Source organism: Centroberyx affinis, unplaced genomic scaffold (genome assembly GCF_046629955.1).
Source record: "Centroberyx affinis isolate AG114_WGS23_722 - 3 ecotype Tasmania unplaced genomic scaffold, CSIRO-AGI_Caff_v1 ptg006808l_1, whole genome shotgun sequence".
NCBI lineage: Eukaryota > Metazoa > Chordata > Actinopteri > Beryciformes > Berycidae > Centroberyx > Centroberyx affinis.
The window spans coordinates 1-27,500 of record NW_027283453.1 but is presented as its reverse complement, the minus strand read 5'-3'; the positions used below and the strand labels follow the sequence as shown (position 1 = coordinate 27,500).

Sequence of the window (27,500 nt, the reverse complement as noted above, 5' to 3'; positions counted from 1 at the left end):
GATATAAAGACGCGAACAGATGCGATTCTGCGCCGGGCGAATGACGCGAAATTCACCTCAGTCGCGTATTCGCGTGAGTTCAAATTTTTCAACTTGAGCGGAAAATTCGCGTGACGCCGAGTCACGAAACCTGTCAGTGTTGAGATTGTCCCGACGTCCTGAGGTCCCGATGTCCTGAGGTCCCGATGTCCTGAGGTCCCGACGTCCTGAGGTCCCGACGTCCTGAGGTTCCGACGTCCTGAGGTCCCGACGTCCTGAGGTTCCGACGTCCTGAGGTTCCGACGTCCTGAGGTCCCGACATCCTGACATCCTGACATCCTGACCTCGAATCACAAAATGGAGGATAAGCTGATAGTAGCCGTCTGTATGACACAAGTCTCCTGGCACAGAGACCGTAAGAAAAAGGAGAGAGTTTGGAGAAAAGTCAGCGAGGAAGTTGGAAGTTCTGAAAATGTGTGTCTGTTACTTTGTTCCAGCTATCGGCTACTTTACTATGAACCAAGTTAGCACAACCGTTAGCACAGCTGGCTTTCCCGGCATAGTGTTACTTGAATATTCGCAGGTTGTTTACTCGTGTGAGTAAACACAAACGATCCTGCGGTCAAATTCACGCAAGTAACGCGAGGCGAAGATTCGCTTTGCGTTCGGTGTGAACGCTCCTTCAGTCTTTTTCTACTTTAGAACAGACTGAACAGTTCAGTGGATCAGCGTCTCTCTCCCCGCACCACTTCTGAAAACTCAGCCATTTTGTTTTGTAGCCATTTTGCTTTGTAGTTGGACGGCGGATAGTCTGCACTGCCTGCACCGACGAGCCAGCAGGCATCAGTCTGTCTGTCAGGACCCAAACCTGAGGCTGACCTGGAGTCGGCCTCCAGCAGTCAGGGCGGAGTCAGGGCGGAGTCAGGGCGGAGTCAGGGCGGAGTCAGGGAGGAGTCAGGGAGGAGTCAGGGCGGAGTCAGGGCGGAGTCAGGGCGGAGTCAGGGAGGAGTCAGGGAGGAGTCAGGGCGGAAACGGCGTAAAACGGCGTGGCCACGGCTCGTGTGCGGACGCGTCTCAGGAGTGGATCGTCTCGGTGAAGCAGAGAGAACCGTGGCCGTTTTGTCTTGAGGCGAAAAGATCCGATCCGGTCCACTTGGTCGGGGTGCGACCTCCGTTCGTCCGCCGGGGCCCCGCCCCCTCGGGGCCCCGCCCATCCGGGGAATCCTCGTCGACAATATTTGGCTGATAATCGGTTAATAATCTGTTAATAATGGGTTAATAATCGGTAATCGATTGCTGGCTAAGAGAGGAAAGTGGTTGTTTTAAAGAGTCTGGCTTCTTTTCAGTAAGAGCAGAAAGCTTTCTAAAGTTTTAGAGACAATGTGATGTGGACAGATGTTTTCATGAACCAACCAATCACAAGGAAGAAAAGGCGGGGCTTCATGTTTCACAGGCAGCTGGCAGGTTAGATCAAAGCGTTAAGTGGTACTTTATGGTAGTTTGACAGTCGAACATCAGTACCGCAGTAATATTTAGTACTGCTTTCTGGTTCCTGCTGCATATGGTCATATGGTCATATGGTCATATAATTTTTAATCATCAGCACAAAATGAGACTGTTTTTTTGTTAATATTAATGTTAGCTGGCTCCACCTCCTCCCTCAGGAACCTGGTGACCTGTCTGTCAGTGTCGATGGACGGGACGCTCCTCCTGTCAGGATCCCATGATGAGACGGTCCGGCTGTGGGACGTCCAGAGCAAGCAGACCGTCCGCTGCATCACCCATAAAGGTAAGCTCCGCCCCCACATCACCCGCCTCCGACCGCTCCGACACAAACCAAACGAATATCAACAAGCCGGTCTGTTGAAGCCTAACTCTGTCCTGACTCACATGATGTCCTAACTCTGTCCTGACTTACATGATGTCCTAACTCTGTCCTGACTCACATGATGTGAAGTGACGTGTTCTTCATCTGTTAGTTTACATTTACTGCTCAACTTGCTGAACTCCACATCACACCAACTAGTAAGTAACTAGTTGTAACGCACATGAGTAATACAATACTAATAATACAATACTTTATTGTCCCTCAAAGGGAAATTTGTTTTCACAGCTTTGCTGGCCTCACATAAATACATAGATACATAAGTACATAAATACATATAGCACACATAAAATTCAGCGTGGCAGTTTGTTCAGAGCCTCGATAGCAGAGGGGACAAAGCTCCTCTTAAAACGGCCGTTTCCAGGTCAGAGACCTGAACCTGAGACCTGATGGGAGGAGTGAGGAGAGTGGATTGGGGGGGGGGGGGGGTGTTAGTGCTCTGTGTGTTAGTGCTCTGTGTGTTAAGGCTCTGTGTGTTAAGGCTCTGTGTGTTAAGGCTCTGTGTGTTAGTGCTCTGTGTGTTAAGGCTCTGTGTGTTAAGGCTCTGTGTGTTAGTGCTCTGTGTGTTAGTGCTCTGTGTGTTAAGGCTCTGTGTGTTAGTGCTCTGTGTGTTAGTGCTCTATGTGTGTTAAGGCTCTGTGTGTTAGTGCTCTCTGTGTGTTAGTGCTCTCTGTGTGTTAAGGCTCTGTGTGTTAGTGCTCTGTGTGTTAAGGCTCTGTGTGTTAAGGCTCTGTGTGTTAGTGCTCTGTGTGTTAGTGCTCTGTGTGTTAAGGCTCTGTGTGTTAAGGCTCTGTGTGTTAGTGCTCTGTGTGTTAAGGCTCTGTGTGTTAAGGCTCTGTGTGTTAGTGCTCTGTGTGTTAAGGCTCTGTGTGTTAGGGCTCTGTGTGTTAAGGCTCTGTGTGTTAGTGCTCTCTGTGTGTTAAGGCTCTGTGTGTTAGTGCTCTCTGTGTGTTAAGGCTCTGTGTGTTAAGGCTCTGTGTGTTAGTGTTCTGTGTGTTAGTGTTCTGTGTGTTAAGGCTCTGTGTGTTAAGGCTCTGTGTGTTAGTGCTCTGTGTGTTAGTGCTCTGTGTGTTAGTGCTCTGTGTGTTAGTGCTCTGTGTGTTAAGGCTCTGTGTGTTAGTGCTCTCTGTGTGTTAGTGCTCTGTGTTAAGGCTCTGTGTGTTAAGGCTCTGTGTGTTAGTGCTCTGTGTGTTAGTGCTCTGTGTGTTAAGGCTCTGTGTGTTAGTGCTCTCTGTGTGTGTTAAGGCTCTGTGTGTTAGTGCTCTGTGTGTTAAGGCTCTGTGTGTTAGTGCTCTGTGTGTTAAGGCTCTGTGTGTTAGTGCTCTCTGTGTGTTAGTGCTCTGTGTGTTAGGGCTCTGTGTGTTAGTGCTCTCTGTGTGTTAGTGCTCTGTGTGTTAGGGCTCTGTGTGTTAGTGCTCTCTGTGTGTTAGTGCTCTGTGTGTTAGTGCTCTGTGTGTGTTAGAGCTCTCTGTGTTAAGGCTCTGTGTGTTAGTGCTCTCTGTGTGTTAGTGCTCTGTGTGTTAGGGCTCTGTGTGTTTTAGAGCTCTGTGTGTTAGTGCTCTGTGTGTTAAGGCTCTGTGTGTTAGTGCTCTGTGTGTGTTAGAGCTCTGTTTGTCAAGGCTCTGTGTGTTAGTGCTCTGTGTGTTAGTGCTCTCTGTGTGTTAGTGCTCTGTGTGTTAGGGCCCTGTGTGTTAGTGCTCTGTGTGTTTTAGAGCTCTGTGTGTTAGTGCTCTGTGTGTTAAGGCTCTGTGTGTTAGTGCTCTGTGTGTGTTAGAGCTCTGTTTGTCAAGGCTCTGTGTGTTAGTGCTCTCTGTGTGTTAGTGCTCTGTGTGTTAAGGCTCTGTGTGTTAGTGCTCTCTGTGTGTTAGTGCTCTCTGTGTGTTAGGGCTCTGTGTGTTAAGGCTCTGTGTGTTAGTGCTCTGTGTGTTAAGGCTCTGTGTGTTAAGGCTCTGTGTGTTAGTGCTCTGTGTGTTAGTGCTCTGTGTGTTAAGGCTCTGTGTGTTAGTGCTCTCTGTGTGTTAGTGCTCTCTGTGTGTTAGTGCTCTGTGTGTTAGGGCTCTGTGTGTTAGTGCTCTCTGTGTGTTAGTGCTCTGTGTGTTAGGGCTCTGTGTGTTAGTGCTCTCTGTGTGTTAGTGCTCTGTGTGTTAGGGCCCTGTGTGTTAGTGCTCTGTGTGTGTTAGAGCTCTGTGTGTTAAGGCTCTGTGTGTTAGTGCTCTCTGTGTGTTAGTGCTCTGTGTGTTAGGGCCCTGTGTGTTAGTGCTCTGTGTGTTAAGGCTCTGTGTGTTAGTGCTCTGTGTGTTAGTGCTCTGTGTGTTAGTGCTCTGTGTGTGTTAGAGCTCTGTGTGTTAAGGCTCTGTGTGTTATTGCTCTGTGTGTTAGTGCTCTCTGTGTGTTAGTGCTCTGTGTTAGAGCTCTGTGTGTTAAGGCTCTGTGTGTTATTGCTCTGTGTGTTAGTGCTCTCTGTGTGTTAGTGCTCTGTGTTAGTGCTCTCTGTGTGTTAGTGCTCTGTGTGTTAAGGCTCTGTGTGTTAGTGCTCTGTGTGTTAAGGCTCTGTGTGTTAGTGCTCTGTGTGTTAGTGCTCTGTGTGTTAAGGCTCTGTGTTAGGGCTCTGTGTGTTAAGGCTCTGTGTGTTAGGGCTCTGTGTGTTAAGGCTCTGTGTGTTAGGGCTCTCCGTGTTGAGGCTCTGTGTGTTAGGGCTCTCCGTGTTAAGGTTCTGTGTGTTAAGGCTCTGTGTGTTAAGGCTCTGTGTGTTAGTGCTCTGTGTTTTAAGGCTCTGTGTGTTAGTGCTCTGTGTGTTAAGGCTCTGTGTGTTAAGGCTCTGTGTGTTAGTGCTCTGTGTGTTAGTGCTCTGTGTGTTAGTGCTCTGTGTGTTAAGGCTCTGTGTGTTAGTGCTCTGTGTGTTAAGGCTCTGTGTGTTAAGGCTCTGTGTGTTAAGGCTCTGTGTGTTAAGGCTTCCAACAGATGGGAATCCCCAAATGAAAAATGTGAGAGAAGTTTTCATTCTCTAGTTGATTGACAGGTCTTGGTACAGGGAGTAATACTACAGAACACTGGCCCACACACCCTAAAAAATATTAAAATGGAAAGTAACTTGTACTTTGAGTAATTTATTAATCAGGTACTTTTTTACTTTTACTTTTTCTCAAATGGTAATTTTCACTTTTACTTGAGTCATTTTTTATAGGAGTAATTTTACTTTTACTTGAGTATAGATTTTCAGTACTCTACCCCCCCGCTGCACCAGCTGTTCTGCCTTTAGTCTCCGCTCCACCGCTCTCTGTTGTAGCTTGTTGCTAGCTAACTAGCCGGCAGGCTACAAGAGACTTCCACTGATCTTAGAACAGCTAAGACGGTTTTACCCCTCAGAGCGATTTTTCTGGCGGTAGAGACAACGATAAAACATTTTCAACCGATCAGACTAAAGTTCTCCAGAGAAGCGGTTGGAGAGTTCAGTTCACTGCAGTGAGGGAGCTGCTGCTGAGGAGCTGAAGACAGAAGTCCAGAGGAACAAAGACCAAAAGCCTCTAAACATGTCGGAAAGAAACGTGACGAACCGGTCGGGATCGGAGCGGCTGTTGGGATTAGCGGTGAGGCTCTTGAAGCTAGTTAACTCGCTACCTTTTGCTAGCATGATGCTAAGAAAATAGCATCATCTCTTGGCTAACCTGACGGCAAATGCGCTATAATCCTGTTTATAATTTGACCTGGAGGGAACAACATGTTTATCCCATGTTTATAATATGACCTGGAGGGAACAACATGAGTCTCCAGTATCCTGTTGAAACCCGTTCAGCCTCGGTGACGTTCAGGTGTTTCTCTCAACATGGGCTACAGAGACTTTACTCTTTGATCCACAGTAGATGTGGTGTGCAGAGTCTCCTGCTGGTAAAGAAATGATCAGCTTCACTTGGTGACCATTAGCACCGTTAGCTCTCATATAAACAAAGCACAATAATGTTATGAAAGTGCCGTAAAAGAGCATTATTATCTGCCATCTCCTCTCTCTTTTGCTGCAATTCATGAACCCAAATCCTTCGGCTGTCGTTATTTACTTTAGAGAGAGAGTAAAATAAAAGTCAGTAAAGTCTTCATGCTCCATTTTGTCTCTGAATATTCGGCGCTGATATCGCTGCAGTGTGAACGCTTGAGCAACAGCATGTCCTTATAGTTTATAGTTTATAGTTTATAGTTTATAGTTATCTTTATAGTTGTCTCTAGGTGTGAACGGGTCTTTAGATTCAGAGTGATAGTAACGGTTTGATTCTCATTCTTGTGCCTCGGGGCTCATTCTAGATTTTTTCATTTAATTTTTGACCCTTTTGATTCTTCTATCTGTCATGCTGCAGTTTAGAGATCTTAAAACTCAGTAATCATGGATATGGTTCTTTTCTACATCAGCTTATTCATCTTTGTGTTATATTTCTTCCTCTGGTTCCTCTGCAGTGCGACAGACTGTTTCCCTCTTCGGTTTCTTCTGGTTTCTCTCTGCCGGCTCGGGGCTTGATTTGTCTTCCTGGATTCTGTCCAAGTCGCTCTGGTTCCTTATTTTTTGATCCGGGGAGGATCAGGGCCGGCCCCGTCCCGGCCCTGTCCCGGCCCCGTCCCGGCCCTGTCCCGGCCCCGTCCCGGCCCCGTCCCGGCCCCGTCCCGGCCCCGTCCCGGCCCCGTCCCGGCCCGCTGTGATCGAGTCGTCGGAGTCTCCGGCCGCTCGCCGCTCGGCCGGTAAATCTCCACGGCTCTCCGCTCGCTCCCTGACCTCCGAGCCTCCGGCGCCGCTGATGTCGGCGTCTCTCTTCAAAGGGATTTCCTAATCATGAAGGCAATTAAAAAAACCTTTCCCGCCTCGCCCCCCCGCTCCTCTAAGCTCCGCGGCCCGAACGACAACAAAGCCGAGAGAGGAGGCGGAAAATTGGAGCGGAGGCTTGAAAACGGGCAGCGTGACAAACAAAGCATGCTGGGAAATGAGGTGTGAAGTAAAAGAAGAAGAGCGTTTGGTTTACTGTGCGGCGGCTCGCTTTCTCAGGACGAAACACGATCTGATTGGCTGCTGAGAAATTCACCGTTCGCCAACTATTTACCAAACACTGTAAACAAGTTGCATCATAACACAGGCCCAGTTAACCGTTCATTAATATTTAATTAGGTGTTTAAAAGTGATTAATAACAATAAGCAATTCGTGGGTAATAACAAATGACTAACAAATTGTTAACTATGGAAATCATGAATCATTGTTTTAATTTATGATTCAGTGCATGCATGATTGATTTAACATGTCACTAATTAATGATTCAAATATTGATTAGTAAACAATGTAGGAAATTAATCTTCAAGCAGTTGTTAGTTAACCATTAAATGATCATATTCAAAATTATTAATTCACCATTTTTTAGTGATTACTACTGTAAAGTATTATTTGCAAATAATTCTTTGTATTTGTTGTAATCTTCTTGGAGTCCAGAGGGGCGGAGCTAAAACACAGAGGGGCGGAGCTTCCTGCTTCACAGGTTCTGATGTGAAGCTCATGGTGAGTTTCTACTCTGGAGACAAAAATACTCAACAAGTCAAAGTCCAAAAACATCCGCAGAGTTAAACCTCAGCCGGTCGGTGCGGCGTCTCTTCCTGCCGACAAGCGGAGGGGGCGGAGCCTGCCTGAGGGGGCGGAGCCTGCCGGAGGGGGCGGAGCCTGCCGGAGGGGAAGCTGATGGTTAATCCGCTCGTTGGAAATAATTATCTCCCGGCTCCTCATGACGTTCACTCGGAGCCCGTCTCTCCCGTCTCTCCCTCTCGGAGCCCGTCTCTCCCTCTCGGAGCCCGTCTCTCCCTCTCGGAGCCCGTCTCTCCCGTCTCTCCCTCTCGGAGCCCGTCTCTCCCTCTCGGAGCCCGTCTCTCCCTCTCGGAGCCCGTCTCTCCCGTCTCTCCCTCTCAGAGCCCGTCTCTCCCGTCTCTCCCTCTCGGAGCCCGTCTCTCCCTCTCGGAGCCCGTCTCTCCCTCTCGGAGCCCGTCTCTCCCGTCTCTCCCTCTCAGAGCCCGTCTCTCCCGTCTCTCCCTCTCGGAGCCCGTCTCTCCCTCTCGGAGCCCGTCTCTCCCTCTCGGAGGTTTGACTGTTTTCACTTTTCTTTCATAACGAGCGTCTGACAGGCGGAGCGACTCAGATCCTGAGCGGCATTTTGTAATTAAGCAAATCCTCCGTCTGAAGACTTCAAACGACCTCGCTGTCTTCCTGCTCCGCCCGCCGCCGCCGCTCTGCCAGAACCTCTGAGCCTCTGAGCACTTCCTCCTGAAGCAGGACGTGTTCCTGGTCATGTGACACAGCGCCGTGGCTGTTCCTGGTCATGTGACACAGCGCCGTGGCTGTTCCTGGTCATGTGACACAGCGGCTTCCACTCAGATCTCTTCATGTCTTCATGTTAGAAAAAGTGCTGGATGTTTGGTTTCTACTGGAGCTGACAGTACAACACAGTCTCTACTGGTTTCTACTGGTTTCTACTGGAGCTGACAGTACAACACAGTCTCTACTGGTTTCTACTGGTTTCTACTGGAGCTGACAGTACAACACAGTCTCTACTGGTTTCTACTGGAGCTGACAGTACAACACAGTCTCTACTGGTTTCTACTGGTTTCTACTGGAGCTGACAGTACAACACAGTCTCTACTGGTTTCTACTGGTTTCTACTGGAGCTGACAGTACAACACAGTCTCTACTGGTTTCTACTGGTTTCTACTGGAGCTGACCACTACAACACAGTCTCTACTGGTTTCTACTGTCCCTCTGTCTGTCTGTCCGTCTGTTTCCCTGTCTCCCTGCCTGCCTGCTTGTCTGTCTGTCTGTCCCCCTCCCTGTCCCCCCCCCCCCCCCCCCCCTTCCGTCCCTCCTTCCCTGTCTCCCTGCCTGTCTGTCTGTCCCTCTCAGCAGCAGCCTGTCTCCCTGCCTGTCTGTCTGTCTGTCTGTCCCTCTCAGCAGCAGCCTGTCTCCCTGCCTGTCTGTCTGTCTGTCTGTCCCTCTCAGCAGCAGCCTGTCTCCCTGCCTGTCTGTCTGTCTGTCTGTCTGTCCCTCTCAGCAGCAGCCTGTCTCCCTGCCTGTCTGTCTGTCTGTCTGTCCCTCTCAGCAGCAGCCTGTCTCCCTGCCTGTCTGTCTGTCTGTCTGTCCCTCTCAGCAGCAGCCTGTCTCCCTGCCTGTCTGTCTGTCTGTCCCTCTCAGCAGCAGCCTGTCTCCCTGCCTGTCTGTCCCTCTGTCTCCGGAGGCGTTTGCAGCACCAAGCTTCACTTTGACATTATCTGCAGCTCTTTCCCTCTCAGTCTTGTTAGCTGCCAGTTAAAGTGCGATGGAGCCGACATCATGAGTTCACCCCGAGTCTGTCCTCCACATCAGAGTCTGTCCTCCACATCAGAGTCTGTCCTCCACATCAGTCTCTCCTCCACATCAGAGTCTGTCCTCCACATCAGTCTGTCCTCCACATCAGTCTGTCCTCCACATCAGAGTCTGTCCTCCACATCAGAGTCTGTCCTCCACATCAGTCTGTCCTCCACATCAGAGTCTGTCCTCCACATCAGAGTCTGTCCTCCACATCAGAGTCTGTCCTCCACATCAGTCTGTCCTCCACATCAGAGTCTGTCCTCCACATCAGAGTCTGTCCTCCACATCAGAGTCTGTCCTCCACATCAGTCTGTCCTCCACATCAGAGTCTGTCCTCCACATCAGTCTGTCCTCCACATCAGAGTCTGTCCTCCACATCAGAGTCTGTCCTCCACATCAGTCTGTCCTCCACATCAGAGTCTGTCCTCCACATCAGAGTCTCTCCTCCACATCAGAGTCTGTCCTCCACATCAGAGTCTCTCCTCCACATCAGAGTCTGTCCTCCACATCAGTCTCTCCTCCACATCAGAGTCTGTCCTCCACATCAGTCTCTCCTCCACATCAGAGTCTGTCTTCCACATCAGAGTCTGTCCTCCACATCAGAGTCTCTCCTCCACATCAGTCTGTCCTCCACATCAGTCTGTCCTCCACATCAGTCTGTCCTCCACATCAGTCTCTCCTCCACATCAGTCTGTCCTCCACATCAGAGTCTGTCCTCCACATCAGTCTCTCCTCCACATCAGAGTCTGTCCTCCACATCAGTCTCTCCTCCACATCAGTCTGTCCTCCACATCAGAGTCTGTCCTCCACATCAGAGTCTGTCCTCCACATCAGAGTCTCTCCTCCACATCAGAGTCTCTCCTCCACATCAGAGTCTGTCCTCCACATCAGTCTCTCCTCCACATCAGAGTCTGTCCTCCACATCAGAGTCTGTCCTCCACATCAGTCTGTCCTCCACATCAGTCTCTCCTCCACATCAGAGTCTGTCCTCCACATCAGTCTGTCCTCCACATCAGTCTCTCCTCCACATCAGAGTCTGTCCTCCACATCAGTCTCTCCTCCACATCAGAGTCTGTCCTCCACATCAGTCTCTCCTCCACATCAGTCTGTCCTCCACATCAGAGTCTGTCCTCCACATCAGTCTCTCCTCCACATCAGTCTGTCCTCCACATCAGAGTCTGTCCTCCACATCAGAGTCTCTCCTCCACATCAGAGTCTGTCCTCCACATCAGAGTCTGTCCTCCACATCAGAGTCTCTCCTCCACATCAGAGTCTGTCCTCCACATCAGAGTCTCTCCTCCACATCAGAGTCTGTCCTCCACATCAGTCTCTCCTCCACATCAGAGTCTGTCCTCCACATCAGTCTCTCCTCCACATCAGAGTCTCTCCTCCACATCAGTCTCTCCTCCACATCAGAGTCTGTCCTCCACATCAGTCTCTCCTCCACATCAGAGTCTGTCCTCCACATCAGTCTGTCCTCCACATCAGAGTCTGTCCTCCACATCAGTCTCTCCTCCACATCAGAGTCTGTCCTCCACATCAGTCTCTCCTCCACATCAGAGTCTCTCCTCCACATCAGTCTCTCCTCCACATCAGAGTCTGTCCTCCACATCAGTCTCTCCTCCACATCAGAGTCTGTCCTCCACATCAGTCTGTCCTCCACATCAGAGTCTCTCCTCCACATCAGAGTCTGTCCTCCACATCAGAGTCTCTCCTCCACATCAGAGTCTGTCCTCCACATCAGAGTCTCTCCTCCACATCAGAGTCTGTCCTCCACATCAGTCTCTCCTCCACATCAGAGTCTGTCCTCCACATCAGTCTGTCCTCCACATCAGAGTCTGTCCTCCACATCAGTCTGTCCTCCACATCAGTCTGTCCTCCACATCAGAGTCTGTCCTCCACATCAGAGTCTCTCCTCCACATCAGTCTGTCCTCCACATCAGAGTCTGTCCTCCACATCAGAGTCTGTCCTCCACATCAGTCTGTCCTCCACATCAGAGTCTGTCCTCCACATCAGAGTCTGTCCTCCGCTGCCGGGGGCGGAGCTTAGAGGTGAAACCAGTAGCAGACTGTGTTGTACCGGTCAGCTCCCAGTACAAACCAGTAGAAGACTGTATTAAAGTGAAGCAGCAGTTGCTGTTTGATTGACAACAGTTTGATTGATAAAACCATTTGATTGATAACAGTTTGATTGATAAAACAGTTTGATTGATAAAACAGTTTGATTGATACCAGTCTGACAGCATCAGTGGAGCCTAAACAGCATCTGTATCTGTTCATGTAACTATGGTTTATAAAGCCTGTCTGAGTCTCTGCAGTGTATTGGCATGGCTGTAGCTGCCCCCCCCCCCCCCCCCACATCCACACACACACACACACACACACACACACACACACGCCCCAGTGGAAGCCCTGTTGGCAGCTGACATTATTTATGTCTGTGTGTTGGAGGAGCGCTGGACCATTAGTGTAATTCCAGGAGTGGGAGCCAAGCGGCCAGATCGATATTTGTAATTGAGTGGGAGATAATTAGCCGGCTCTTATTACCACAACAAGGAATAAATATACTCTCCCCCCCTCCGGTGTCTTCATACAGCCTGCTGCTCTAAGCCTTTCAGAAGATTTTGTCCCAGACGGACAGTTTGGGACAGTGTTGGAAACAGCTTGGAACAGAACTGTCTACACTGTACAGGGAGATAAGTGATGATAGATTCATCATGTTTCTACTCTAATTTCTACTGAATGAAATTAAAGTGAAATTAAGCTATTGTTACTCATTTTCCTCAAAACCCCCTGGAACCTTGCCAAGGACCCATGGAAGCCCCTCAAGGACCCCGAGATGTCCCTGGACCACAGTTTGAGAACCAGTAGCAGGCGGGAAACCCAAAATCTCTTTCATCTTAATTTCCCCATGTACAAAACCAAAAGCAAAACATGTTCCCTGTTTGGTCATTTTGTTCTGCGCTTCATAAAACAAGTTGCTGCTTTGCAGAAAGTTGCTGCTTTGCAGAAAGTTGCTGCTTTGCAGAAAGTTGCTTGCGTGTTTCTTGACTCACTGAAACAGCAACAGAGCGCAGAGAAAGGAAGAGCTGAAGCAGAACTATCTGACATTTCTCTGTGTACTGTTGAGGTTTATTGCCGTCCTCGTTTGGCACTCTCTCTTCCTCTGAATTATTCATGAGGTGCGTTGTTGGACTACAGGGATTATATTATAAATGAGCGGCACCCTGTTGGCTTTCATTGACCCGTTCTCGTATTAATTGCGGGGCGTGTCCGTTCGCCCGTACCGCCAGCGTTCGGACTTGTCTCCTGTTTTTGTCTTTGTCCTTCTCATTTGGGCCGCTGTCAGTTGACATTTACATGTTAGTCATTTAGCCGAAGCTCTGATCTGGAGCGACTTGTAAGGAGCGGGGGGGGGGGGAGCGGGGGGGGGGGGGCGTCTCGCTCGAGGACTCGAGGGGACGCGGGGACGTCGACGGACATATTGACGGCGGCGAGGATCGAACGTACGACCTCGGGGTCGCGGGACGCTCTCTCTCCCTGCCGGGTCACCCCGCCGCCGCCGCTTCACCTCGCCTTTCTTCTTCTGCCTCTTTCTCATCTGTTCTCTTGTCTCTGCCGCTCAGCTCTTTCGGCTCGATGCATTATTCAGCTCCTCTGCTGGTGGAAGACGAGCTGAAATCGGGATGTAAGGGCGGCGATTCTCCACGCATGGAAATGAGACTGAACATGAGGATCGGACAGTTTGGTTCCTGTGCAGCTCTCACTGATAGAGAGAGGCTCTGTCTACTTTTACTGGATCTGTTCCTTTAGTGTTTAAATCAATGCTCCTTTCTGCTGATGCTGACTCGTCACCTGATGTTCCAACTGCTACGGATACAGATAAGGAGGGAAATACACAACCTGCCGGCAATTTAGTTGATAAAGGTTTTTATTCCTGTTACACGTTGTCACTGTGGTCTTATCTCTTCTCCAATAATGAGAAAAATGAGTGAAGCAGGTGTTTGTGCAGGAGACTTTAAAATCGCACAATTAACAGCCAGACTGGATTTGCCCAGAGTCAAACCACCTCCTGTTTTTACTGTCCGGGTCTCAGTGTCTTTGGGAGAATCGAGGCTTTTCATCAGAGAACATTGGCCAGCATCTGTTTCCACCAGTCTGTTTCCACCAGTTTGTTTCCACCAGTCTGTTTCCACCAGTCTGTTTCCACTAGTATCTGTTTCCACCAGTCTGTTTCCACCAGTTTGTTTCCACCAGTCTGTTTCCACTAGTATCTGTTTCCACCAGTCTGTTTCCACCAGTATCTGTTTCCACCAGTCTGTTTCCACCAGTATCTGTTTCCACCACTCTGTTTCCATCAGTCTCCACCAGTATCTGTTTCCACCAGTCTGTTTCCACCAGTATCTGTTTCCACCAGTATCTGTTTCCACCAGTTTGTTTCCACCAGTCTGTTTCCACCAGTATCTGTTTCCACCAGTCTGTTTCCACCAGTATCTGTTTCCACCAGTATCTGTTTCCACCAGTCTGTTTCCACCAGTATCTGTTTCCACCACTCTGTTTCCATCAGTCTCCACCAGTATCTGTTTCCACCAGTCTGTTTCCATCAGTATCTGTTTCCACCAGTATCTGTTTCCACCAGTTTGTTTCCACCAGTCTGTTTCCACCAGTATCTGTTTCCACCAGTCTGTTTCCACCAGTATCTGTTTCCACCAGTATCTGTTTCCACCAGTCTGTTTCCACCAGTCTGTTTCCACCAGTATCTGTTTCCACCAGTCTGTTTCCACCAGTATCTGTTTCCACCAGTCTGTTTCCACCAGTATGTTTCCACCAGTCTCTGTTTCCACCAGTCTGTTTCCACCAGTATCTGTTTCCACCAGTCTGTTTCCACCAGTCTGTTTCCACCAGTCTCTGTTTCCACCAGTATCTGTTTCCACCAGTCTGTTGCCATCAGTCTGTTTCCACCAGTCTGTTTCCACCAGTCCGTTTCCACCAGTTTGTTTCCACCAGTCTGTTTCCACCAGTCTGTTTCCACCAGTCTGTTTCCACCAGTCTGTTTCCACCAGTTTGTTTCCACCAGTCTGTTTCCACCAGTCTGTTTCCACCAGTATCTGTTTCCACCAGTCTGTTTCCACCAGTCTGTTTCCACCAGTCTGTTTCCACCAGTATCTGTTTCCACCAGTCTCTGTTTCCACCAGTCTCTGTTTCCACCAGTCTGTTTCCACCAGTCTGTTTCCACCAGTCTGTTTCCACCAGTCTGTTGCCATCAGTCTGTTTCCACCAGTCTGTTTCCACCAGTCTGTTTCCACCAGTTTGTTTCCACCAGTCTGTTTCCACCAGTCTGTTTCCACCAGTATCTGTTTCCACCAGTCTCTGTTTCCACCAGTCTCTGTTTCCACCAGTCTGTTTCCACCAGTCTGTTTCCACCAGTCTGTTTCCACCAGTCTGTTGCCATCAGTCTGTTTCCACCAGTCTGTTTCCACCAGTCTGTTTCCACCAGTCTGTTTCCACCAGTTTGTTTCCACCAGTCTGTTTCCACCAGTCTGTTTCCACCAGTATCTGTTTCCACCAGTCTGTTTCCACCAGTCTGTTTCCACCAGTCTGTTTCCACCAGTATCTGTTTCCACCAGTCTCTGTTTCCACCAGTCTCTGTTTCCACCGGTCTGTTTCCACCAGTCTGTTTCCACCAGTCTGTTTCCACCAGTCTGTTGCCATCAGTCTGTTTCCACCAGTCTGTTTCCACCAGTCCGTTTCCACCAGTCTGTTTCCACCAGTCTGTTTCCACCAGTCTGTTTCCACCAGTATCTGTTTCCACCAGTCTCTGTTTCCACCAGTCTCTGTTTCCACCAGTCTGTTTCCACCAGTCTGTTTCCACCAGTCTGTTTCCACCAGTCTGTTTCCACCAGTCTGTTTCCACCAGTCTGTTTCCACCAGTCTGTTTCCACCAGTTTGTTTCCACCAGTCTGTTTCCACCAGTCTGTTTCCACCAGTATCTGTTTCCACCAGTCTGTTTCCACCAGTCTGTTTCCACCAGTATCTGTTTCCACCAGTCTCTGTTTCCACCAGTCTCTGTTTCCACCAGTCTGTTTCCACCAGTCTGTTTCCACCAGTCTCTGTTTCCTTACCTGCTTTACAATCTGAATCAGAATCACTTTCTCCTCCAAGTCCAATGAAACAGGATTAGGTCTTGCAGATGGTGCAGAGACACAGTGACAGCTGACAGCAGTACAGTACAGTACAGTACAGTACAGTACAGTACTGACTCTACATATAGACAGTAGACAGTCAGTCTACATCACTGTCACTGGGCCTTCAGACTGCACTGTGCAGAAGGTTTCAGAGTCACACAGTTGGATGGCTGTTTGGTTTCTCATGCTGAAGTTCTGCAGGATCCAGACAGACCGGAGCAAAGCGGTCTGTCATGATCCTCTGACTGCTGGTCTGCTGGTGTCATTAATCTTGATCTGCACTGTTTAGTTTTGCAACAATATGCAAATGAGGACCCTTCCTTATTAATTACTAGACATCTGTCAATACGTTCGTCAATAACTGTGACGCAGCTCCTGTAGTCAGTACTGTATCCAGTGCGGTTTGTAGTCCGGCTGCCTTTTAAATTGATCCTCGAGGTAATCTGGTTCAGATCACTTTGAACGATCCAGAGACCGGAAGTCTTTAAAAGCGAACGGCGTGAGTGACAGCAGAGTCTGGGCCGGCTGTCAGACCGGAGGCCGGCAGACTCTATAGACTCAGAACCGAAACCCGCCATCGAGGAGGGATTTAGCACGCCGAGCGATGTAACGGGTGAAGGTCGTCTGCTCCCGGCCCGCGACTGAGAAGCAATAAATCAACTCCCCGTTCAGGTCTTTCTCTCATCTTAGCCTCAGTTGGTCTGAAGCGGCTCTGGCAGAACCTTCGCTCTGCAGACGGAGACGAATGTTCCGACCGGAGGAGACTTCTCGCCTTTCTGTCTTTCTGGGTCCGCTCTGATAAGCTGAAATGAAGGGAATGAAAATCCTTTTGAGAAAGCTGTGTAGATTAAATTGTAGTTGAAGGCTGTGTAGATTGAGGTTGTGTGGATTTAGTTCAGCATAGCAGCCCATTTTATTGTTTGATTTGGTAAATTCCAAACAGCTTCCCAAGCCGTCACACGCTTTCTTCTCTATTCATCGTATCGCTGATCCAAGTCATCATGTTGTTCGGTGTTTTTGCCCGTGATTCAACCGCCGTTTGTCTGAAGATTTGCAGCATCTGTTCCTCCTGCAGATCTTCTCCTGCAGATCTTCTCCTGCAGATCTTCTCCTGCAGATCTAAAGCTCCTGAACTCTCTCTCTCCTCAGGCTGAACCGAGCTGCTGTTTCTGTTTCATCAGAAACAGAAACAGCAGCTCGGTTCAGTGATGATGTTTCTAATGAAACAGAAACAGCAGCTCGGTTCAGCCTGAGGAGAGAGAGAGTTCAGGAGCTTTAGATCATTTTTGCAATTATTTTTTGGGGGTTTGAACCTAAACACCACGCCACCCCGCTCCCCTAAATTAAATATTTCAGCAGAGTTCTGACCGGACGTCCCGGACCTCGGGGCGGATAATGTGAATCCACTGAAGCCGAACTTAGTGTGAAGGATTTTACTGCGGCTGACGACTTAAGAGGTTTTTGGAAGCCGAGTCCCGAACATTCAATTAAGGTTTCTTTGTACCTCGGTGTCGATGCTACAGCTAGCAGCAGAAGAAGAGTTCCCAACTTAAAGGACTGTGGCGAAGCCGCTGTTGGCTAATGATCCTCTTAGTCATAATGCCTTTTTTAAGAAAAGCTTTAAAGAAGAAAGGTTAATTAAATGGAAATAACATTTAGCATCCCAGGGACAGAGATTTTACAAGCCAACTCCCTTTAGCACAATGGCTGTGCCAATGTGTGACTCACTTTTGTTGCTGCTGTGTGTGTGTGTGTGTGTGTCAGTGTGTGAGTGTCAGTGTGTGTGAGTGTGTGTGAGTGTCAGTGTGTGTGTGTGTGTGTGTGTTGGAGAAAGAGATGGCGATAGAGAGAGTTACTGTGCTGAATGATGTAGGCGGACACTCGCCCACCTTGTAAATCCTCCTTGGGGAAACAGATTTACCATCAAATACAAGACAATCTTCATCACCTGTTTCCTCCTCATCCTCACTCTGAAGAACTGCAGACAAACCGGTTCTGAGTGGAACCATGATGTTAAACCTGCAATAAACGATTTCAGACGCTGTAACCAATCGTGAAACTACCGTGTGCTACGTGGAGATCTCTGTGAGATGTGATGATGTAAACAAACAGTGATGATGTAAACAAACAGTGATGATGTAAACAAACATTGATGATGTAAACAAACAGCCACACAGCAGCAGCTTGTTGTTTTCTCTTTCCTAAAGCTTGTTGTCACAGTCGGCCGAGTCATGACGAATCGATGAAGTGAGCGAGTCAACGTTTTCAACTAGTAACTTGACTGACTGGCTGGCTGGCTGGCTGACTGGCTGGCTGGCTGGCTGACTGACTGGCTGGCTGGCTGGCTGGCTGACTGACTGGCTGGCTGGCTGGACAAAGCAGCCCTCCAGTGTTTGTAAAGCCTCAGTCAGTGATCTGGTTAACTGACTGGTTTGCTGACTGACTGGTTGACTGTCAGGAGAGAACTTACCTTCAGCAGGTGATACAAATTCAAGTGACTTCCAGTGGGATTTTATTTCCCATTTCAGTTATTTTGAATTCATATCTAATTAATGGATTTGGGTTTTACTGTCAGCTGTTTGTGAAGCAGCAGCCACACAGCTCAGATTTGCTCCACAATGTTTTAACTTGTCATGTTGACTGGTGTGAGAATGAAAAGGCTTAAAGATAAATCCTGCTGCAGTTTTCCACGTTAATCTGCTTTTAAAGATGAAAATTAAAGGTGTCAGCCTGTTTCTGTCTGTTCCATTAAAGCCTCGCTCTCCTCAGCAGAGCGCCTGTTTATTCTCTGGTGATGTAGAGAAACTGTTCGCTGGAGTCGACTGACTCCATGTTGGACAAGAAGCTCCTGCAGTGATGCAGTGATTTGTTTTATCGCACAAATACAACCAAAGATTTTGTAATGTAACTTGACAGAAAGTGTCCAGTAAGGATAGTAAGGGCCGCTCAGTATCTTGCAAATAGTACCTCTCTTGACTTAAATAATAATAATAATAGTAATGATGATAATAATAATATAAATCCTGTTAAGAGATTAAAGGAAACGGAGAGAAATGAAGAAATCTGAAATAAATCTTTCTTTTACACCAAAGCTCTGAAACTTTTCATCTCATTGATTTTTGTTTTTACTTCTCGGTTTGATATTGGCTTCTTGAGTTCAGCCTCCTGTCACCTTCCAGCTTCTGACCTGATAAAAGTTTCATCGGCTTCAGGTTCTGGACTCTGCCTTCATGTTAGGGAAGACCACCTGAATACCAACGTAAGACGATATCGACAGAGGAGTGACATCACTTCAAAGATCCACCAGATCTCTGTTTGTAGCATTGAAAATGAGTGAATTGTCTTCAAGCGTTTACTGAAGCACGCTTGGACCGAACTGTAGAATAATTCATCCTAATTTTGTCATTTCATCATATTTATTCTTTTGTTCTACTGATTATCAGGAGCTGGATCGGTTTCTCCTGAACGCCTCTGCTCTCCAACACCAAATCAATATTCTCTGCTGAGCTTCTCTGCTTCATAGAAAATGTTTTACATCGTCATGTTGGTCAGCTGAAGGGTCAACAGCAGAATGAGCTTCAATACCAAGATCTCAGAGTTCAGCGCTTCATGGCCTTCTTCCTTCTGGAGGATTTAAAGAAAAACGACACGACAGGGAAGTCGGGTCAAAACAGGCTCGGCAGAAAGTTAGTGAGAACAGTCTGTCCGTCCCATCATGCCTCTCTCCGTCCCATCATGCCTCTCTCCGTCCCATCATGCCTCTCTCCGTCCCATCATGCCTCTCGGTCCTGGTGTTTTCCCTCTGTGCCGGCCGGACGCAGACAGGTGGCTGCTGGGTGATCTGCAGGCTGGTTGTGGAAGACTGACAGTAACGGACCAATAAAAGGTCGTCTGTCAGGTTCAGAAGTTGAAGCCGCTGAGCCTCATGGGAGACTGAGCCTCATAACAGAATGAACTGAAGGCTAATGTGGCTTTTAGTGAGAAGTTGTTTTTATCCCACAGGGTAAAAACAGAAGGGGAATCTGATTTTATTTATTTGATGACTTTAAAAGCACATGAAGCATAAATACAATCAGGGAGGATGACACATCAACATCAGAGACTTGGTTCCACTGAGGTCCGGATGTTTCCACTTCAGTAGAGCTGCGTATCGGCAGGATTCTACCGATTCTGGTGTCGACTCTGATTCTTGATCTGATTCTTTATCTATTCGTACTGTATAAACTAAAATAATACATACAGTTTGTACTTATTTGCTTTGCGTCATTACTCAAGAAAGACGTTTCTGTGTGGAATTATTATTATTATTAAATCTCATCGAAGCAGCTGAGGAACATTTGGCAGAACGCCTTACTGTAGAGAACCAAATACAAGTCATTGAATTCACATTAATTTGTTTTTATCACTTTATTGGTTTGTTTATGAGCGCTCTACTCATAATTACAATATTTCCAACAGCATTTGAAGGCAGCACCTACTTGCTGCTGTAGTGATGGTTGGTGCAGAAAATCCAGGCAATCATGATGTGAATATTAGACCTTTGGACCCACAGTGCAGTTTGGCTTCAGAACACTTCGATTCTGCTGCAGAGCTGATTGGAGGATTTTCTTTTTCTTTTTGTTTTTTTGCTGTTGTTGGAACTGTAAAGAAACTGTAATGAAACTGTAAAGAAACTAAAGAAACTGTAATGAAACTAATGAAACTAAAAAAACTGTAAAGAAACTAATGAAACTAATGAAACTGTAATGGAACTAAAGAAACTGTAAAGAAGCTAAAGAAACTGAAGAAACTGTAAAGAAACTAATGAAACTAAAGAAACTGTAAAGAAACTAAAGAAACTGTAAAGAAACTAATGGAACTAAAAAAACTAAAGAAACTAATGAAACTGTAATGGAACTAAAGAAACTGTAAAGAAACTAAAGAAACTGAAGAAACTAAAGAAACTGAAGAAACTGTAAAGAAACTAAAGAAACTGTAATGAAACTGTAATGAAACTAAAGAAACTGTAAAGAAACTAAAGAAACTGTAATGAAACTAATGGAACTAAAGAAACTGTTAAGAAACTAAAGGAACTGAAGAAACTGTAAAGAAACTGTAAAGAAACTATAATGAAACTGTAAAGAAACTAGAGAAACTGTAAAGAAACTAAAGAAACTAAAGAAACTAATGGAACTAAAGAAACTAATGAAACTGTAATGGAACTAAAGAAACTGTAAAGAAACTAAAGAAACTGAAGAAACTAAAGAAACTGAAGAAACTGTAAAGAAACTAAAGAAACTGTAATGAAACTGTAATGAAACTAAAGAAACTGTAAAGAAACTAAAGAAACTGTAATGAAACTAATGGAACTAAAGAAACTGTTAAGAAACTAAAGGAACTGAAGAAACTGTAAAGAAACTGTAAAGAAACTATAATGAAACTGTAAAGAAACTAGAGAAACTGTAATGAAACTAATGGAACTGTAAAGAAACTAAAGAAACTGTAAAGAAGCTAAAGAAACTGTAAAGAAACTGTAAAGAAACTAGAGAAACTAAAGAAGCTAAAGAAACTGTAAAGAAGCTAAAGAAACTGTAAAGAAGCTAAAGAAACTGTAAAGAAACTGTAAAGAAACTAGAGAAACTAAAGAAGCTAAAGAAACTGTAAAGAAACTGTAAAGAAGCTAAAGAAACTGTAAAGCTAAAGAAACTGTAAAGAAGCTAAAGAAACTGTAAAGAAACTGTAAAAGAAGCTAAAGACACTGTAAAGAAACTGTAAAGAAACTAAAGAAACTGTAAAGAAGCTAAAGAAACTGTAAAGAAGCTAAAAAAGCTAAAGAAACTAAAGAAACTGTAAAAGAAACTGTAAAGAAACTAAAGAAACTGTAAAGAAGCTAAAGAAACTAAAGAAACCGTAAAGAAACTAAAGAAACCGTAAAGAAACTGTAAAGAAACTGTAAAAGAAAACTGTAAAGAAGCCAAAGAAACTGTAAAGAAGCTAAAGAAACTAAAGAAACCGTAAAGAAACTAAAGAAACTGTAAAGAAACTAAAGAAACTGTAAAGAAGCTAAAGAAACTAAAGAAACTGTAAAGAAACTGTAAAGAAACTGTAAAAAAAAAACTGTAAAGAAGCTAAAGAAACTGTAAAGAAACTAAAGAAACTGTAAAGAAACTGTAAAAGAAAACTGTAAAGAAGCTAAAGAAACTGTAAAGAAGCTAAAGAAACTAAAGAAACCGTAAAGAAACTAAAGAAACTGTAAAGAAACTAAAGAAACTGTAAAGAAACTGTAAAAGAAAACTGTAAAGAAGCTAAAGAAACTGTAAAGAATCCGATCCAAAGCGGAACGATCCGCAGCAGCACCGGCCTCGTCCGCATTCAGTGGACATGTCAGAGGTCGACATCTGGGTCACCGGTTCTGAGTTCACTGTTAAAAACGACATTACCCACAAGCTTTAGCGAGTTCCCACCAATCAGAGACGTCGCTGTTGTCTTGTAGTCTTGTTGACTTGTTGTCTTGTTGTCTTGTGTAAAATTAAGGAAGCCTGAAGCAGCTGAATTATTTATTTATTTGGTTTGTTTTGATGTTGATGTTTGATTGTTGCAGCTTGTAGGAGCTGTGATGTTGTGACAGATTTATATTTTCATTATGAACTGACCTCGAATCTGAACTGACCTCAGATCTGAACTGACCTTGAATCTGAACTGACCTCAGATCTGAACTGACCTTGAATCTGAACTGACCTCTGATGTGAACTGACCTCCTAACAGAACTGACCTCAGATCTGACCGCGGATCAGAACTGACCTCGGATCAGATCTGACCTCGGATCTGAACTGACTTCAGATCGGATCTGACCTCGGATCTGAACTGACCTCGTATCAGTACAGCAGTCTGTATGTCCGGACCGAGCTGCTGGATGTTGGATGCGTTTCTGTTGGGAAGGAGCTGATGGGAAAACTGGGATTTTACTGGGAAGACACTGCAGAAAGGTTTTATTTCACTGTGTGGACAAACCTTCCAACAAGCAAGGCTGAGGCTTCTGCAGTACAGTACAGTACATTACAGTATATTACATTACAGTACATTACATTATAGTACATTACAGGACATTACAATACAGTACAGTACAGTGCATTACAGTACATTATAGTACATTACAGGACATTACAGTACAGTACATTACAGTACAGTACAGTACAGTACAGTACATTACATTAGATGAAACTGTAATGATCCTTGTGGGGAAATTGCTTTGCAGCAGCAGCAGGTAGCAGGATATAAATAAGAATAAGATAAATAGAGAACTGAAGGTAATACAAGTAACTCCTGCTGAACATATTGAAAGAAAATAATAGAGCAGTAAATTAAGTTGCAGCATCTTCACTGATAGATTAAGTTTGAAGTGGATGTGAAGTGTGCATCGCTAGCTATTCCCAGTATGAGAGAACAAATATACAGAAATATGTAAATATGTATTGTAGCTATTCATGTGCAATTATAAATAAAACATATGAACAAATATTTACCAGCAGATCTGATTGTATCTCTGTGGTTCAGTCTGGTTCAGCAGCCTGGAGCTTCTTCTTCTCTCCTGTTTTTAATCTCAGTTTTGTCTCTGATCTTTCTGTCTGTCTGTAATCCCTCTACCTGACCGAAGTCTGTCTGAATCTGAGGCAGAAACACAGAAACACAAACCATCTGCAACCAAATACTGCAGGAACCTCATACTGTATAGTACATGACACAGAACAACAGAACTAGGGCTGGGAATCGATTTAAGAAAAAACAACTAATTAATCGCACAAATCTTATGTGATTAATTGCGATTAATCCCTTTTTTTTTCTTAAGACTGAAGCTTGTAATCATAGATATTTAAACGTAAAATGACCAAATTAATCACTAAATCACTGAATTAATGTAGAATCAACAAAAAGGAAGTATATTTATTTTTAACTGAAAACACAGACTCTCCCTGTGAACTACAGATCAGTCATTTCCATCAAAACCATCAAAATTCAGCTTGAAAGGCAGATTCCTTTATCTGCACTAACTGAAATAACAAAAGCTACAAGAGCAGCAGAGACCCTGTCCAGGCCCACAGCGCCCCCTAGAGGCTGTTAATGAACTGTGGATGACAGACTGCCTGACCCGAAAATGCCCCTTCATGCTGCCGTGGGAAAACAAGCAGATCCTGTTCAGATCCTGTTCAGGTCCCCTAACTGTACTTCAGTACCTCAAGGTGAAAACGTTACCTACTGTTACAGTTTGTAGGGCAGCAGAAGACGAGTCATCAGGTTTCTGTTTCCATCCTGTTACTAACAGCAGAGTCTGCAGCAGAGCGAAGAATGTGAAGTTTCACTTTAGTTTCCACAGCAGGAGACTCTGAGGACTGCTGGTCTGACAGACAGGATGTGATGTCATCAGAGTTCAGTCTGCTGGTCTGACAGACAGGATGTGATGTCACATCAGGAGCATCAGAGATCCGTTCAGATCAGTTCCTCACACTGACCAACTTTTGGTTTTGCCTCTCTGTGGGAAACTCTGCACCTTCTGCCTCCTGCTGCACTGTGGGAAAAAAATAATACTGCGTCAGTTGCATTAATTTTGTTGTTTTTTTTTGTAAAAACTCGTGTTAGGTTTCCCAGCCCTAAACACAACAGAACACAATGTATGCTCTAACCTTACTGTTACATTACATTAACCTTTACATTTACATTTACATTAACATTAACCTTTATATTAACATTTACATTAACATTAACCTTTATATTAACCTTTACATTAACACTACATTAACCTTTGATAGAAAGATATATAGACTGCTACTTAACTGCAGAAGAAAATCCAGTAACCATCATAACTATAACAGAACATCAACAGAACGTTGTCATGTGGTTCCAGTTCCTCTGATTATCAGAACTGAATCAGCTCAGCACAGATCGGCTTCACAAACTATTCATTTATATATTTGTCTGTGAAACAAACGCTGTTGAATAAAAACTTCAGTGCTGGACAGCATCACATCCAGCAGCAGCTTAACGCTCCTGTGTGTCTGGTTCCAGGTCCCGTCACCAACGCCGTCATCATGGCGGCTCCGGCCAACATGTTCCTGCCGGACAGCCGGCCGGCCGTCGCTCTGCCTCGCTTCAGCCGCCACCTGCTCTCCTCAGAGGGCGAGGGGGCGGAGTCAGGAGGGGCGTGGCTCCGCCTCGGACTCTACACACAGGTCAGTCAGTCAGTAAGAAGCTGGTCTTAGACCTGACTGATCATCAGCCTGTTTGTTGTGTTTCAGTTCAAAACTCTTGTCACATCTGTAACTTTCTCCTTTCATGTTCCAACATGCCGTTTACTCAGAGAGAGAGAGAGAGAGAGAGAGAGAGAGAGAGAGAGAGAGAGGAGAGAGAGAGAGAGAGAGAGAGAGAGAGAGAGAGAGAGAGAGAGAGAGAGAGAGAGAGAGAGAGAGAGAGAGAGAGAGAGAGAGAGAGAGAGAGAGAGAGAGAGAGAGAGAGAGAGAGAGAGAGAGAGAGAGAGAGAGAGAGAGAGAGAGAGAGAGAGAGGAGAGAGAGAGAGAGAGAGAGAGAGAGAGAGAGAGAGAGAGAGAGAGAGAGAGACTGTTATAACGTGTGGTAAAGGAGAGAGTGTGATAGAGAGAGGTTGGGGCTGAATGTGAATGTGTGCAGGTCGAACGTTGCCTCGGCGCTGCAGTGCACTCTGGGTAATAGATCTGGACACTGATGGATTAGCTGTCCTGTTGTCAATTCATTAATTTTATTTAAACAAGGCTGAAAAATCACTGAAAACTACTGGAACTTTGTGGAAACCAGTACAGACTTCTGGGTGTTTCCATTCTCCTGACAGTGTCGCAGTCTGATGATGTCACTGACGGGCCGGGTGACAGAGGGCAAGCAGCGGTTTAATTTTACATTTTTTATCTAGAAATGAGCAGCGTTTTGTTTCTGCCTTGATGTTCGGCTGCTGTTTCCACATGAAAGTGAAAAAAGTGATTTAATGGTTTTTCATTTTAGGCCTCAAGCCAAAGAAAATTAGACGATTTGAAGGAATTTAGACTTTCAGTATTCAGAGTTAAAGGAAAACTCCTAAAACCCTTTAACTGTTAAAACAGTGATGCACTTTACATTTCTCCAGGAAGATAAAGATCTTGTGTTTGTGTAAATGACTCAGATTGAAAGTGATGAGATTTGTTCCAGCAGACGACTGAATTTAAATTCTGTTTTCTGAATTTGTATGGAATGATTGAATTTATTGAAGTTGAAACTGATTATAGAAATCAAACTCATGATGCTCTTACCAAGTTTTTATCCTATTAAAACCATATTGCATTGAAAAGTCCTAGATATTTAGTTTTCTTTAAGATATTAAATTGATACTGGACTCTTGATTTGTTCTGACTTGACTCGCTGTTCTACATTTAGACTTGAGACTTGACATAAATGACTTGGACTTGACTTGGACTTGACTTGGGACCGGAGCAGCGTTGACTTGTCAAACCTCTGCTGAAGTCCTGGAGCTTCAGTTCCTCAGCAGGAGAAACAGAACAGGAGAATTCCCTGAAGGAACTATAACAGTTTCTGTGATTGACGGCTGTTATTTCCATAATGGCTGGTGTGTAACCTGTTGGTAATATGACTCTCACTGCGGAGATATTAACACACACACACACACACACACACACTCTCACACACACACTCACACACACGTCCAGAAGCCAGACGAAAACAGATTATTGGAACAAAATTTATGGTAATAAGAGAGCCAGAAAACAATATTGTATAACCCAGGGGCATGCCCACGAACACACACACACACACACACACACACACAATGTGAATTTACCATATTGTGTGTAATAACCGTTTCCTCCTCCATATGGAGAAATATTACTTCAGTCTGAGAATCTGAGAAAGAAAGAGTCTGAGAAACACTGGAGAATCGTTTGTTAGATAAAGGATGATTTCAGTTATTTTCAACCCAGGCCTTATTTTCCTAGTTTTTGTCATCATACAACTGATTGTATTTAAAATTTCACAACCCAATAACAGGAATTATTAGGTGGATTTGTTTCCAAATGTAGGTAACTGTGACAGTAAACTGTCTTGTCTTTAGCCCTAGTCTCTACTCCAAAACATGAAGAGTTGTAGCTTGAGAAGAGTCAGCTCAGTTAACCTGAACCAACTGTTAGCTAGCTAACTAGCCAGCAAACACACTGATGTTAATGTGAACATGCTAACGCTAGCTGCTACTAGATACGTTAGCTAGTGTGCTAATGAGATGTGTTAGCACTAAATCAATCCAATGGATCAGTGATGAAATGGTCAGTTCAGTCAATAACAGACGGGGGATGTTGTGGGGATTGAACCTGTGACCTTCTGGTTACAGGGAGAAATGTTTTACTTCCCTGAATCCACAGGAAACCACAGTCCAGTGGAAGAGCTGGAATAAATATCTATATTTACTGTGTGTGTGTGTGTGTGTGTGTGTGTGTTCCCCAGGTTTCTGATTTCCACCTATTTCATCAGATGTGTATCTGATTCTGTCTTATACAGTAAATGTTCTTCACTTCTGACAGCAGAGTTCATCTGAGTGTCACAGAATGGGAAACTGTTTCTGTTCACTAGTGATGCATTCAGGTTCTTCAGCCTGAGACCGCCTCCGACACATCAACATGTCTGAACCCTCGACTCATTTTCGAAAACATAAAACAACGACCTGAAACCGATCCGCTAACACAAAAAAAAACAACACTCAGGCAGCCAGGTAAAGACTGCTGTGCAACTGAGGCTGCAGTAAGGATATCATTTCTGGATGGAGGATAAACCAGATCAGAGAAGTTTCTTCTGTTCATTACATTTAAATTTCATTGAAATTTAGTCTATAATTCCATGGTGTGTCCTGTTAGACTGGTTCTCAGTATTATCTTCAGTCGACCCTGACCCGCCCAACTGAGGATGAAACCACAGGACCTCGGGCTTCAGATTGAGCCACACATCGCTACTGTTCACACTGTTCACACTGTATACACTGTGTTCACACTGTATACACTGTGTACACTGTGTTCACACTGTGTTCACACTGTGTTCACACTGTGTTTACACGGTTTA

At 45.5% G+C, this 27,500-nt stretch overlaps 1 protein-coding gene across 1 annotated transcript; it reads left to right on the top strand.

The window, feature by feature from the left end:
* Positions 1 to 1,614: 1,614 nt before the first annotated feature.
* Positions 1,615 to 24,607, top strand: LOC139639095 (WD repeat-containing protein 18-like; the record flags this gene model as incomplete). The annotated part of the gene is made up of 2 exons (XM_071513169.1): positions 1,615 to 1,768; positions 24,444 to 24,607. Coding segments are annotated over exons 1-2 (318 nt in total), but the record flags the coding sequence as incomplete, so codon positions are not given.
* Positions 24,608 to 27,500: the final 2,893 nt, after the last annotated feature.